The sequence below is a fragment of the Struthio camelus genome, chromosome 1, assembly GCF_040807025.1.
Source record: "Struthio camelus isolate bStrCam1 chromosome 1, bStrCam1.hap1, whole genome shotgun sequence".
NCBI classification, from domain to species: Eukaryota; Metazoa; Chordata; class Aves; order Struthioniformes; family Struthionidae; genus Struthio; species Struthio camelus.
In genome coordinates, this window is record NC_090942.1 from 55,512,374 (window position 1) to 55,528,604 (window position 16,231).

A 16,231-nucleotide genomic window follows, 5' to 3' on the forward strand; every position below is an offset into this window, starting at 1 on the left:
TCCTTGAGCTCCACCATAGAGGAAGGAGTTTGGTTCGCTTTTCATGAACAGTAGGGAGAGAGCCTGAGCGCACAAGTCAAAGCATATTGTCACCAGCAAGTGAAGTTGACATGATATTAGCACTAATTGGACTTGGCTGTGGAGCAGATGTCTCAGAGGGCTGGAAGCAGAACGTGGACATGTTTCCAGCCTGAAACTGGTGGTGCATACCAAAATTCATTCTCAGCTGGTAGATTTTGGTGGTCTTTATGAAATGGCTCTGTCCTCTAATAAAGAGAAAGCCCTTGCGTAAAACCCACCACTTCACTTGAACCATCCCACCACAAAACGAATCAAAAATCCAGCTGTCCCCACAGAACAAGTATCTTCTCTCTGCATCAGAGAAAGTCTCACCCTGCAAGACCAAAGCATCCTGTGGGAAATGCTGAAGAACAAAGCAGCTAGCCTTTCTGCAATCTTATTTCCCCCATCATATATTCCCTTTCAGAAGCCAGGGATCTTCAGTGTGCTGAGTTGGATTTTAGACCCCTCCCTAGAAGAAAGCTATGCCTCCCACTGCCTTAACCCAAGAACTGGGTTTAGTGGCCGGACAAAGCAAGGAGGACAGACAGACATAGACCTTGCCGTTCTGCGTCGGGCACCGTCAGCAGCCCACCCTAATCAGGGAGGTTTGGGTTGAGAGGGCATTGCAAAGCTGCTCTCAGCATCCCCCACACCTCCATGTGTGCTCTAGCAGAGAAGGGATCAGAGGCAGAGAAGATGAACGAGAGGAAATCAGCACTGCCCTGGGACACAGCAAACACGTGTATTCTCCCCTCTACCACCCGCTGGGCTGTACCTGCTCACTATATGACAGGGGAGAGGAGTAACCAGTAGCCCCAGGGTTACTAACACAGCATCTTTCACCAGAACTGAACGTGACAGGGAGAACCACAAGCAGCTATATGCACGCAGGATAAATAAAATGCAAAAGGAGATGTAGGGCAGAAACAAAGAAAGTGATGGCGGTATGCGAGCAACAGAGAACAAGGTGATGTTCAACAAGGGACGTGGGAAGGCAGAGAGACCCTGACTGACACGGGAGGCACTGGCCAGCCCCAGCCTGCAGCTGCAGCTGGAGCAGTGACAGGAACAAGCAGATTTTAGCAGCAGGGATCTGTAATCTGTCAGCAGCGCTCACTCCACGTGCTGCCAGCTAGCACCAATCTGATGGCAGCCCAACACACCCACCAGCAGGAATATAACGAGCTGCTAACAAGACACCAGCTTAAAGGCTTTGAAAGGTTAAAAGTTACATATACTCTCTCACCCTCCAAGTTTCTGAAAAGGGCATTTTCTGTATCCGTGGGAACACGCTGTTTATATCTTCTCTCCCTTCCTCCCAGTAGCTAAGAAACAAGTCCAAAAGTAGTGCTTTCCACCACTGGAGCAGCACTGGGTTTAAGGGCTGGAGCATGGCTTCCTAGACACTCAGCGAGCAGCTAAATGTAACCTCCCAACAGTCAGTGAGACCTCAGTGCTGTACAGAGCTCATGTTTCTTAGCAAGAGATTCACTCACCAGTCTTTATCAATAGAGAAAGGAGCATCTGTGTCACCCTTTCTCCATTCCTGTTTTAAACTCCCTTCCTGAACTTTGTTAAAGATGTGTGCCTCATGCAGCTATGATACAGTACAGAGCAGCTCCATGACAGTAAGTGGGAATGACATATGACTATATGCCGACACGGCAGGCAATAGCTACCATGGCTGGAGAGGAGAAGGCAGGAGGACAGGCTGGGAGAGGCCCTGGAAATGAGGAAGACTCCCGAGGGGCACAGGCACAGCAGAGGGCACTGCTCTCGGCACTGATCTGGGAAAAGCTGCTCCTGGCTAGCAGGTTGGCGTAAGGCTCTGAAGGTGACAAGGGCACTGCACACTTTCACAGAAACATATGTACCCTAGGGTCTTGAGCGTCATCTGGGGGAGCAATATATTCATACAACCCTATTGCAAGTACCTCCTCTCCTCACTGACTCACCATTCAGCTGTCCAAAACCACAGTGATTTCTAATTACCACTAGGGCAACGTGGTGCTGCGAGAACAGAGCTTGCCCTGTTTCAGGCAAAACAGTTTCCAACTGTTATTTCCAACTGTTCATCAAGGGCTCTTTCACATTTCTTAACTGCTTGGCAAGGAACGCTCCAGATGAAAGTTACTTCCACTTTGGGGGAGAAACTATATGTTCAGACAATGAACCGGGCTAGCTTGCCAGCTGTTTTCATCTTTGTGGAATCTGAGGTGCAGATTTGAACCTACCTTTGCTCCCCTTTTAATGTATTTCTTTGCAAAACCAGTATAATTCCACATTTGTATTTTCATTCCAAAGCAAATGCTTCACTGCACTTTTTATTAAAATGAAATCTGGTATGTGCAGCCTGGTGTTAAATGAGAGACTATTAAAGCCAATCAGCGCAGAACTCATTAGTTACCCTACAACAACAAGCTGGTAGTTATGGCCCAGCATTCACAAGCAGCCATGACAACCAGTAGGAAGAACCAAGGTCTTGTGGAAGGCTATAATAAAACACAGCTTATGTAGCTCAGTGACTGCAAATATCCATACAAAACGGCTGAGCTTCAAATGGTATGTGCCAGAAATCATATTCTTCCCTCATGACTCATCCCAGAGTTCCACTCTCAAGAATGCTTCTGTCATTTATTTATTTCTTCCTATTTCTAAAATGTAACGAGAGGCACCCATCCTGAGCTCAAGGAAATCTGTCCCATCAATTAGAGTTAACGAAATAAGCAGAAGGCTGCCTATAAGCAAAGCCATCTCAGCCCACTCACTCCTCAGCAGCCATGGTGAAGGGAGCATAGATGGGTTTTGCAGAATGCCTAGCAGGTTAGCAAAGTCTCCCCTGGAAGAGCTAAGAGGAAGGAATTCCAAATCTGAGGAAAACCTTGTTAGAAACACCTTCCCAACCTCTGTAATCATCTCATCCAGTAGAGGAGAGCACAGAGAGTAGTGATTTGCTGGATGTCTGGGAGAAGACTGGCCTTTGAGATAACTATAAACTGGGTAGACTGGAATACTCAAACCCTTTCACAGATTTCTTTCTGGGACAAGAGAGGAATAAATTAACAAGTACCTATTAATTTTGGATATTTGGACTTGAAATGACCATCTGAAGCCTAATATCAGCAAAATGGAGATAAATCCCTCACTAGAGGAAAACTTCTTCAAGAACCATGGAAAAAAAAACAAAACTAATAATACTTGCAAAGCAAGTCTTTCTTAAAGTGTCATTTTCCTATTAGTTAATGGAGTTATCTCATCAGTGGGATAATTTCTAGGACAAAAGATTCAATATTCAGTAGTCAAGATCATAATTCTCAGTTCCAATCTAACAGAGAAGCATCAGTTTCAAGATAGAGAAGAAACTGTTGCTATTAATATGACAAGACACAGACCAAATACCTATATTGATGAGAAATGGCATTTAGATAAAAGTCCGTTCTGATTCTTGCTGTGCTTGCAGCCATTAGATCAAACAAAATTTGTTTTTACAAGTGCTTGTGCAAACAAAAAAGTGTCAATGTAAGAGAAAGGGTAGAGTCATGGAGAAACTGAGCTTGCTGGCTAAACCTCTGCAACATTCAGTTCATTCCTCCTTGCTCCATTATACACCCAGATCAACCACCAACTGAGATCACATGGAGCAAGCTCATTTGATTTTAGCTGCATCCAGCTCAAATTAAAAAAAAGCAAGAAGTGGTCATGGTTCAAAGGCAGACCTTGGAAAATGACTAATTCACAGTCTTACTATATAATGTGCCCCAGCTGAACTAAATTACACACTTTTTTCAGTTGGTTACGTCACTCTCCAAAGAATAAAATGGGAAAATTCCTTTATCACACTACCTCCCAGCTATGGATTTGAAGCAAATTAGAGACCACTTTGGATTAGCTTCAAGAGTTTCTGAAATGCCAGCTACATGGTGATGTATTATCTGAGGTCACACACACACTTTGCAGTCTCCCCAGACATCAAGCCCACATACATACAGTTCTCTATTCTGTGTAGGCATGCTGAGGGGGAACTGCAAGCTGCAGATGGCTGAATATAGTATTGCCGGGTCTGGGGCAGGACTAAAATTAGTGTTGCAGAACCTCCAGTGCAGTCCAAAGCAAGCCTGGCCACGTCGCAGACACACACGTATTACCACTGCATGTTTTGCACAGTGCATGAGTGCTGTGGGATCCTCATAGATGAAAGAGGTTAGAGATGGTATGATAACTATTAAAGAAAACTGAGCAGATCTGTAGAATCTGTAATACCCTTGAATGAAGAAACATTTCAAGACAGGCTTAAAGTTCAGCATATGGTAAATTCCAGTGAATTCAACAGGACTTGAAGGTATGAACATAGATTATTACCATTAATTTCAGTAAGTGGCTGGTTCAGACAGTGAGGTGAACTCACATCTTCCACTCCACTTCTTTCCACTTTCTTCACTCTCTCCTTTACCTTTCCTCCTGCCCAGACTCCAGGCTATGAGACTGAGGCCGAAGCAATCACATTCCAATCAGATCTTTGGATTTGCAAAAATAATGGCTTATTTTGGACAGCACTAGCTTACATATGCCTAAAGATGCTCAACAGGAATCTCATTTAAAAACAAATCTAAGCATTCACCCCACTGAAAGTCACACCTCTTAGCCATCTCACTCAAAAAAAAAAAAGGCAATAAGGAAATATTTCTGGGGGCACAGAGGCACAGAAGAACAAACCCCCATAATGGCAGAGCACAGACCAATGCTGTGAGAGGCAAAAAGAATATTTACACTACAGTAAGTATTCAACTGCAAGACAGCGTAATGATTTCTGAGCTCACTCAGGTGCCCACAGCAATCTAAACAGTGCAAGAGTAGAACTCAGCATGGACTAATTGACTGTGCTTCTCATCAAGACTGATGTCAGTACTCAAATAAATATAGCCGTTCCTCTGATGGCTATACCTAAAGTAGACAAGGGAAAAGGACCAGCATTATTTAGGCCATGAAGGTGAGAAGAAATCTAATTTTTTCAAAAGTGACAAGAGCTGCTCTAGTTTGGGGTGCCCAGGCTTCAGCACATATCTACACTGCACAAAGGTAGTGTCACATCTAGAGAAGCAAGAGTCTCTGAGCTGGTGACAGCTACACAACGCAAAGAAGTGCTCTGCAGGATACTACATTGGGTCCTAAAAGCAGCGTAGTTATATGGGTATGGCGTTATGCATAGGCTAATACAGTGTCAACAGAACTAGTCAGCAAAAGATATCTGCAGGATGCTGCACCATATAATATGGGATAACATTTTGTTTTTTAAGGACTGCTGAAAGGACACAACACCGCTCCCTCCTCAAAAAAGCATTAATCAGTTAGAAAGGTAGGACAGCAGTCTGCCTTGGTGCTACTTTTGATAACTTTGTATATATTTAATATATTTTCCTTTTTTAATCATTTCAACGATGACTCCTTGAAGCCTAGCTGGGAAGGAGACCACTGATAAAAGCTTTGGGCACCTTTGGTGGTTGCAAGGCTTGCAGAAGACAAAAAGGCAGTATGGGGAAGAAGTCAAGGCAATGAGACCTGGTAATATGCCAGTGGATCACAGAGACAAAGAACAAATAGAGTCATGAGTAATCTAATGAGTCAAAGAGGAGACTTTTCTTTCACTCCTCAATTTTCAGGCAATACAGAATTACACAGTGAAAGAACAATGTTGTACTAACACAGAAAACACTAGCTATGGAGGTCAGCAAGGGAAGGACTTACTTTCTCTTCAGCTTATGATTCAATATTATCCTGTAGAGCTTTCCCTTACCTCAGCCTCTTTGCCCAGAACTGAACACAGATCTTTCATATCTTCTATATGCAAGAACAAGACTTACATTTGAACCAGTGATGAAACCACAGCAAGAACTTAAGCAGTGCCAACAAGCAGCTTTTGTAACCACTGAGGTCTGGGAATTGTGGGAGAACTGCAGGCCTGTGAGTGGGAGACGTACAGTTTGAACAACAATCACAGGATACCTGTCACACCACTATGGGCCACAGTTTTCAGGACCACTGAGACCTCACTACTGCAGGTTAACATGAGCATGAAGAACAAAAAAATTCTGTACTTCATGACCACATCAGCATAGAATTAATCCCATGCTAGAGGCTTACCACTCTTCTATGCCAAGAGTCAGATGCCCTTTTTGGCAGTGACGTCCAGATTTAATGTGGGCAAAGTAAGAAATAGAAAAGCTGCCTCTGCACCCAAGCACTGATGATAAATAACCCTTCTTGTCCAGTGGATGAGATGGTGCAGTGCTAGGTCATATTTCTACTCCACTGCATGACTATCACATTAGCTACCTTCTCTCATCTTACCTACTCCCCATCTCCAATTAGCACCACACTATACACAGGTATTTGGACTAGGAAAGGGCTACTCACACACACCTGTCCTGCTTTCTTGTCCACCAGTCCCTCTGACTGCCTAGTACAGATTGTAGCAAGGGGTCATGGCATGCAAACCAATCCATCACATTTGTACTATGCTATGATTCATCATGGCAAACCAACAAAGATGTTACACTCTATGTGGCAACCTCTTTTACCGGCTACTGCCTGGATTCCTCTTGCCCTACCGCAAAGGAACCAACCAGCCCAAGGACTTCTATATGTAAAACATTAGGAAATAATAGCTTAGCAGGAGGAAACTGGTTAATTGCAGAGATCACCTCCCCCAGTTTCCCATGTCTAGTTGTCAGAGTTGCTTAGCACACTAGAACTCCAGCTGGGGCAAAGAAGGTAGGCTGAGTAGTCAGAGTGCTCATATAGAGGCTGCTGCCCCACAGGCTTCCTCTGTGACTTTAAACAGGTGTCTTAGCACTGTTTCCAAAAAAAGATTATAGGTTTTCCCTGTTTATGTCCTTTTCCACCTAGAAAAATTCACAGTGCCTAAATTCTCTGCACAATGCACAGAAGAAAGAATGGGACCCAAAACAGCCAAAAGAATGAATGGAATTACAATGGCCTACAAAGTGCCAATGAGCAGGGTGATAGCACAAGTCCTCCTCTTTGCGGAGATTTGCATGCTTAAGGCACTAAAGGGCTTTACATGCTTCCAAGGTAGAGCAGAAGCTGAGCAGAGTTGTTAACCCTAAATCCTTTTGCAGCTTTAGCTCTCCAGACTTTGTGCTTCCTTTACTCCTGTAAAGCAGGACTCCATGGGCAGCAGGAAGATACTCAGGTATTTGGAAAACACGTAACATAAAAATATCCAGGGTGGATTATACAACCATCACCTACCACGGACACCTATTTACATATTGCTGGTGCCTGGAACAGAACCTGTAGCCTGCTAGGTTTAAATACAAAAATATTGTATTTGTCTTGTCACTATTTGTGACAAGAATCTACCTGTTAGTTACGCACCCATCTGTGCAAATAGACAAGAAGATCAGTGTTGTTATATAAGCAAACCCTTTGTGCACAGAAGGGCACACCCATTCTTTTGCATCATGCCTTTTTTGTTCATTTGCTTCATGCTGGCTTCCCTCCTGTATTGTATTGATGCTCTTTAAGGGGGTTACAGTATCAGCAGTCACCACACAACAAAGCAGATCCTACCTTCCCTTGCCCAGGTTCTAGCAAACACAGCCTGCTTCCCTGAAATGCCGTGTGTCCTAGCAGAGTTACTCCAGCAGTCAGAGGTCCTCTGAGACCCCTCTTCTGTAAGGCTAGCCCAGTCCTTTCCCTTACCTGTTGAGCATGTTAGACTGGTAAATCCTTTTCTCCTGGGTGTTGTAACAGCTGCTCTTGGGCTCAGGGATGAAGCTGTGTTCAGATAGCATATCAGAAGCAGCCGTGGTGATTATGGCTATTCCATCCCTCACTCTGGCAGGAAGACCATAGTCCCATTCATCATATGAGACAGAGATGAGCCCGGTGGGGAACTCGGATGGCACTGTGTCTGTATCCCCTGCCACCAGGCTGGGCACGATCCACGTGTAACCATAGCCTGTCAGACCCACAGAGTTGGCCACCTCAAAAATGTAGGTGGCTTCTTCCTTGGTGCAGTAGAGGAGGATAACAGGGCTTTGGAGCTTCTTGAGCTGGTTCTGGATTTTTGAGTCCCCATCATCCAGGGACATGTCCAACAGGAGGACCTCCTCCAGTTCCCAACCTACAAAGCTGTGCTCAATGGTACTGCGGATCTTGTTCACAAAGTCCTGGTAACCAGGGAAGTAAGTGGTGACAATGGAAAAGATGTACCAGTCATATTCTTCCATGATGTTGAGCATGACAGAGGCTTGCTGTTCTATTGAGGGGCCAAACTGGAAGAACATGGATGATTCATCCTAGAATAGAAAGTCAGAGAGAGAAAGAGAAAGAGAAAACAAGAATAGGTCAAAGGAAATAAACACCATTCCTAGCCAACTCTATTGAGCACGGAGGAGGATGCATTCAGATTCTTGCACTTCATGTCTTGGGCAGAGCGTAAGGATTTTTAACAGTGAAACATTTGGAAAGGAAGTAAATGCCATTTTATGACCAACTGTCCTTACTTTATTTTTAAAGGCAGGTTGCTAAGATTACTTACAGGCCTCAAATGTTAAACATGATTCTAACAGACAGGGAACAAGTGGTACACAAGTGAGACCAGAAAAAAGAGAACATATACAAAATAGTCTATGGCTACAGAAATTAAGGGATTTAATTCAAGATTTATTGTTAACTTTATATGTGGCATAACCATGGTACTGAGCAGCTTTGATTTTGATTTTAGTTTGGGATAGTCACTCTAGTTTGAGTATCCAGACTAGAGCAAAATTAGGGTATGCAAAACTGTTGGATACAAATAGCTCTGAGAACCTCAAGCGCATGTTCCTCTCAAAGCAATCTTTGCATATAAGTGCTGTAAAAAGTCTCATATTAAATTTACTTCATTCCCAAAATGCTGTTAAAAATCCTTACATATTAAAACATATTAAGGAAAAAAATAATTCTAAACCATCATGGGTTTTGTTTACATCATGTTTTAGAGAAATGTTAGTTACATATTTCTCTTGGTATTTCTTTCATATCCTACTCATGCCAGCATCGTCTTTGCATGAATCAAAACTCGCACTATTTTATAACCTCAAAGACTCCAAAGGAGGTTTTGTATAGATCTCAGGTCCTCAGTGGCATAGTGCAATCCATTTTCTTCCTGGGATTTCACAAGATACCAGACTTTTAATTTATGACAGGTCCAGTGAAACCCAAATCCCAGCTTTTGCCCAGTTCCCATAAAGGCAAGGGAAAAACATTTCCCAATATGCTCACTTATGGATTGCTCATCTGCCCTTTAAAATCAATTGCAAAATTCTACTGACTTCTGTGGAGTAGGATTAGACCACAAACAAAAAAAATGGCAGCATTAAAAGTTCTCTGTCTGTAGAGATTCACATTACAATTAGAAAGTTCTCCAAATCCAATCACTGCTTTTAGGAATGAGACAGTAGTCCTGCCTTCTCTCAATAAGCCAGAAGAGCTGAATCAGAGACCCTAAAGGAGGTAGTCATGGGTTGTAAGTTAGGGGAAACTCATTGCACAAATGCCCTAAAACGTTGCCTCAAGAGACTCACATTTTAGAACAGCTCTCTACCAGATTCATCCTCCTACAGTCTGGCAGGTAATGCTGGTTTTCAGCGACCATGCCAGTTAATCAGTCATCCATCCTTTCTTAGGCATGTTTTTGATTAACTATTGCCATTTTCTCTATTTCTATTTCCAAAGCTCAGCAACTCCAGAAAGAAAACCCTGCCTGCTGTACCCAGCCTTAAGCTGTTTGTTTCCCTTTCCTGAACTCCCTATGGGTTATGTCCTAAAGCAGAAGAGTTCTTGTCCCTAGATCCCTGTGCCTCTCCTGTAAGGTCTGATGTTTAAACACTATTCATTTCCTCCACAAAACTCACCATGCACTTATGAAAGTACTCTTAGGATTGCACTTGACATACTGGAAAAATCAATGTGCACGAAAATTAAAAATAAAAAAAAAAAGGAGGCAAGTCCAAAAAACCATGAGCAGCAACTGAGCCTCTCTGTCTGTGTAAAACAGCTCATATTTTCTGTCACTAGGATTCATCCCCTTCTCCCAGCATCATGCTCAGGAAAAGATCCTAATTCCTCAGTAGAAGATATATTTTATCTTTGAAGCATATGGAGAAAAATCAGGAAAGTCAGACACAAGAGTGAACTACTGCCACGGCACCTGCCTGCATTTGAAGAAAGCCTGAACAAGTATCTCCAATACCCTGCACTGCACTTTGCCTTTGAAAGCAAGCTGTAGCACGCTAAATGCCCCAGCATGAAGACTCAGCCTCAATATAACACAAAAAGGCAAGACAGCTACACTGATGACTGGTGTTTGTTTTTATATTAAATTCAGCAAAAACTTTTCTGTATTTATGCATAAGAATCTCTGAACTGACTGCAAAACTTCTACACAGACTGTAGAAATTTCTACAGTTTCCAGTAGAGAGTCTAGAAAACTAGGGGCAGATTTGACACATAGCATCTTGAAATCTTGCCTGAAAAAGATACTGAGTATTTCCTCAGTAACAAATAGGGAACAAGAGACGGTAAATCTACTAGCAGTTCAAGGCTGCATACACACACAAAGAAGTTACTAAAAGTGGTAGCGAGGTGCAGGAGGTACTCGCCTTTCCTGGGGTTCTAAACACAGTCAGATATTCCAGTTAAAGAGCACACTGACAGCTCGTTCCACGTGAGTGCACAACCCAACGGTTGACAGGAATCCAGCCCCAAAGACTCGAGCAGAAAATTCAGAGCTCCTCACTTATCAAAGCGTATCAGAACACCAAAAATCAACACAGCAAATAGCTTTATCGCAACCCCGTTAAACAATTCCTCTCCACCAGCAACATATGCACCCATCCTTAAACCACTTGTCTGTGCACGTAATAATCGCTCTTGAGCAACTGCTTGCATTTTTATTACAGCAGCAGCAAGAAGTGGCAACTTCTATTCAAAATGAGAACGTTAAGGAGGTTCGCACCAGTCCAACTTTTGGCTTGGCAAGATGTTTCTTGGCTCCAAATCACCCCAATACTTGGGCTAGCCAAATGTTCTTCATTCCCTAACCAACTCAGCACTCAGAAGAGAGGGACAAGGGAGGAAGGGTGGATAAAAGCATAGAAGAAAGTATCCCTCTCATAATAAATCAGGAGAATTGCTGATATTGCTGGACAGAAATCTTAAAGAGTATCTTTTTGGGGACAAAACTAAGAAAAAAATCCTGAGAGCTACAATTTCCTTTGTCTTCTTATTTTTGACTAGACCTGATAAAAAGCCAGGGAAAAAGAGGGGAAGCTGAAATGACAGAGAACCACAGGGCTATCAGACAGAGTTTGAACCTCACTGTGATGTTACAGTAAAAGTTTCTAGACTAGGAGACAGACCTAAGTTTTTACCATTTTTATACACATATACCCTACCCTATAGAACCATTAGTGCTTTCTTACAGTCTAAACCCAAAAGGAATATTTTACCCCTCCAGACACTAGGGTTTTTTCCAGAAGATTATAAGCTCCCATCTTTTTCCCTACAGGAGGGTCACATTCTCTCCCTCCATCCCCTTTCTCACCTTGGAACAACCAAAACATGATTCAACATTGCTATTAGGAGACAGATTTAAGTTTGGGAGGGGGATAGGTTGAATTAAGAAGTCTCTTACGTTGCATATCATCCAGGTGAAATACAATCCCCTGACTACCTGAAAGAGCTTGTCTTTCTCCTACACCCTTTTCACCTGTGAGCCAAGGCTCCCCACAGCTAACTGCTGCAAGAGACAGCAAGGTGTAGCAAAGGGGTCCCTCACCCAGTCTGAAAGAGTAGAGAGGCTCCATTATAGGATCTCAATACCTCCAAAGATCCTACTACTCCCCCACTGTCACCCTGCAAGGTCAGGGATCTGTAGTTTGCAGAGCTGAGCTGGAGGTGGAGCCGATCAATTGACACAGCACCACTCCCCAGCTGACAGATGGCTTCCCACAGAAAATCTGCTCTGAATTTATTGCTGCTGGGACAAGTATTGCCACCCCCTCCAGCATGTTTAACCCCTCAGATAAGGAGGCTGGATTGCACATGCTAAAGGTGCAAAGGCACTCTCCATGAAGATTCCTCTTGGAGACCAGAGGCTGACAAGCTCCAAAATGGATGGGGGGGGGTGGGGGAGTGGTTTACAGAGGTGGCACAAGATTCAGATAGCAAGCGAGTATACATGCCACCACTGTTAAGTTATCCAGTGCCTTCTCTCCCTCAAGGGAAGGCCCAGGCAGGCATTGCAGGAGTGCCATGTCTAGGATGGAGGTCCTGGGGAAGTCTGCCCATGACTCTCTGAGGACTTCTGCAGCTGCGCCAATTGGAGCTGAACACTGTCGTTTAGCAAACCATTTACCTCAGATGCGGCAGGAGAGGTCCCTGGGGTGCTTTTCTCACAAGTTCCTTCCTAACAGCCTCTCTGGATTCCCTAGGCAGGCAAAACCAATTACTGCCTTACAGACAACATCTTGCCATCAAGAGCAAAATTATTTCTTGGCTTGGGGCAGACTTAAGAATGTCCCTAAAGCAGAGGAATGCAGGATCCCCGAAAATGATTTCAGAGGGTCACTCATCTTGAGAAACCACAGAGCCTTCCACTAAGCCTTAATACAACTGCTGACTTCAGAAGTGAGGAGATAGCAGTTTTTCTTCACTTCTAAGTTTCCTCTGTACAACCTATTCAAATATAATCTGATTCTGTGTGTCACCCTCCAGTGGCTGGGCCTAAACAGATTTTTACAATCAATTGCATGTCATTTTAGCTCTTAGAGAATTGTTTCCTCCTTTTCAGTCCAAGGTCCAGTCCCCAAAACATCTAGGTATGCCAGGTGATGTGCAGGGAATTTGAGTGAAGAGCAAGTCAAGAGCTTTTGTTTGCTTCTCAGGTAGAAATCAAACCATGTTTTTGTAAAAAGCCCTAGGCTGCCATCTCTGCACAGGTGCAGGCACCAGCCCATAGAAAGACAATTTGTGCTGCTCCTATTCTGGGAGTAGCCCCTTTTCAATGGACTTTTGGGAACACCAGTATATCTAACCCTACCTACTGCTTCATTAAGGTGTCTGTGAAGCCATAGTATAACAACTAGGGTCTACCCTTCTATTCCGTTCCAGTGCCCCAGTTTGCAAAGGGGCTCCTGCAAGATCCTAATGACTTAGGCTGCTATCCTTTTCCAAAGTCCTGCCCTCATTTTCTTGATTTAGAAGAAAGCTGTTTGTATGTCTTTAGTACAGCCTTGATTTGAAAAATCCCTCTGTGACCCACAGGAAAATCATATAGGGCTGCCTCTTGTTTAGTCTTTAGCTCTGCTGATCACAGATTTTGTGGGGGCAAAAAAGAGTGAGCAAGAAACCAAATAACTTCTGGAAAAACACAGACCTTAATTTCCCTACCTCTGAACTTCTTTTCTTCAAACTGAGACACCACGGTGTACCTATTTGTCATTCCTGGTGGGATACCTGATTCACTGGGATTTTTATTGTTCTTGATGGAAAATGCTGCAACAGTTCAAAGTCTTATAATTAAATTTTCTATATTTCTGAGTCCCGTATGTTATAACGGATCTGACAGGAAATAAGGATCTTTGTTGCTTAAGTGTTCATTTACTTCTGTTTATTCTCACCATAAATGCATCATTGCCTCAGGCTAGCCTGAAGTCAGAATCTTCTGCCTGTTTGTTTTTTCTCCCCACGTTTAATTTTTTTATTTAGTTTTCAAAGACTCCAATACAATAAAATTCTGTTTTTAATATTAGATGCTGCATCATTCTGTGCGAGTCCTTTACTTGCATGCTTGCAGTAGGGGGTATGGAGAACATTGTGACACTATAGCCCTAGCACAACGTCCTCGTGGTGGGACTAATATCTGGAACAGCATCTCTTCGTCCCTCTCATGTACGTACACTCACATTTCCACAAATATGCATATTCACAGAAGAATGTCGAAGCATAGTCACAAAGAAATGTCAAAGCACATCAGACTGTGTCCTTTCTTAATGACACCTTTCCTAGTTGATACTATTTAGTAAGGATTTCAAAACTTCTATATTTTACTGGAATAGGTTCCTAGGAATATTACCAATTTTGGCTTGCAGAGCGCATGGAGATGACCTCCTGAAATACTTTCCCAGTGCTCTGATTCTGTGATAAGGGAATCATTCTTGGAGTGAATCCTCAGAGCTGGCCTGGGAACACGCAGTCGGTGGGAAGTTCTGATTCGTTAGATGCAGAAACGTGGTTTACATAACCATATCATTTATCAGTTCCTTCCTTTATTCTCATAATAACTACCAAACATACTGGTCTTATTTGACAGAGGGAAACATATCTCAGAGATGTTACTTACAGAGACGTGATCATGAAAATTGGTGGATGAGTGAAAGGTAGAGAACCAGTTCAGTGTCCCCACTGATGGGAAGGCAGGCAGGATAGATATTCAGCTACTGGCTGGCCACTGAGCACACACATGGCACAAGACAAGCCAATGCACTTATGAGAATCACAGGAGACAAGAAGGCAACCAGGGGTTATTACAGCTGGGGAAAGGCTGTTTAGGGACATACCAGACAAAACCAGAAGAAGCCAGACCTTGGTCTTTCCATTGTTCACAGAATAATTTTGATTTTTGTCATAGCGAAATCAGAGTCCAGAATAACAAGGTATAAGGAGGCTCTGATAGGTTGAATACTGTTTAGAACCAGTTATAGTGTGATAAATCGGTGGAGAGCTGTAAGAGCTCTGTCTTACAAGAGAGTATGTTGTTGTCCTTCTGGTCCCTGCTAGGCTGGGCATTCAAGTAGCCAAGAAAGAAGGTCTGCAGCCAGAAGAATGGCCATTGACTCTCTAGCTCTTTTCTGGAAGCACCCATTTCTGGTGGCTACTGAGAATAATCAAGATAAGGAATCTAGAATTGCCAGTGTAGCTCTGTTTGGATACCCTGGGCTTAAAAGTACCAATATTCACACGTGCAGTGATAATAACTATATGCATAAATAGCATCATATACACAGATCCCAGTTACAGCTTGGGCGTTAATCGCTCTCTAGCAGTGGAAACTGATCTACTACAGAGCCCTAGCCCTGGGGCAACTGAGTAAGCGCTCTAGCACCAAGGAGTTCCTGAGAGCTGCAATAAAAAGGTCTCTGGTTAAAGATGACTCAAGGGCTGAAAACAGTTAAGTGATTTTTACTTCCCACTTTAGGAACTGCAGAAATCGTTCATTCTAAGCATTTTGGAATAGAGAAGACACAAGATATCCTAGATTCTGCAATCTTTGATCTTGGGAATGTTTCACTCTATATCAATCACATGCAATTAATAAAATACACCAAACACACAAGGACCATTGTCCACTATATACAATTCAGAGAAAATTCCAAAGGTTGCTTGGCCAAGGGGATGATACACATGTGTGTATTTTATACTTATTCGCTGGTCAAAGCAGGCTAGTATATGATGGTATGCCACATAGGCTTCTCAGAGCATCACATATGGATGCCAGCAGTTTTCCACAGAGGGGAAATGGCAGTTAGCAGGCTGCCAGGATAAACAGTTTTCACACCAGGCCTTTTGCATTTCCATTTTCACCTCCGTATGTGTGTGCTTCCTTGTTTGATAAGATTACGAGGACGGATTAAACCACTGGTCGCTCTAGGTAGATTCCCCATATAAGCTGCTATGTTATACCCTGCTGGCAATCTAGACTGTCCAATCGTAGCTCCCCTGCTCCCAGCTCAGACAAGCCCACTAGTTAACTTAAGTATCCTGACATGGCCAGCCCATAACAGTTAGAGGAAAGTCAGAGTGCCCCATTATTCATCCACCGAATTACATCATGGTGTTTGCCCGGGGATTCTTTTCTGGCTCCCTCCAGACTAAGGACTGAATTTTGACTATAAACTGAATAGTATGTCATCAGTATGGTCATATCAATCAATAACAGCCATAAAATAATCCAGCACTTAAAAAAAAAAATCCAGTCACAGTATTTGGCAAGAGGTCACTGAATAAATTCTGCAAATCAACTATCCTATATGAAATACTATTTCTTTTTATCATTTCTAAATTAACTGCTCTTCCATTTCATCAAGTATTCCTTTGGTCA

At 43.1% G+C, this 16,231-nt stretch overlaps 1 protein-coding gene across 2 annotated transcripts in view; it reads right to left on the reverse strand.

The window, feature by feature from the left end:
* The window catches only part of GRIN2B (glutamate ionotropic receptor NMDA type subunit 2B), a 214,028-nt gene that overhangs the window by 117,140 nt on the left and 80,657 nt on the right, over positions 1 to 16,231 (reverse strand). For both annotated transcript variants that reach the window (XM_068939985.1, XM_009665303.2), the window contains one exon: positions 7,786 to 8,384. In XM_068939985.1, the coding sequence (XP_068796086.1) occupies positions 7,786 to 8,384 (599 nt within the window). The remainder of the gene's footprint in view (positions 1 to 7,785; positions 8,385 to 16,231) is intronic.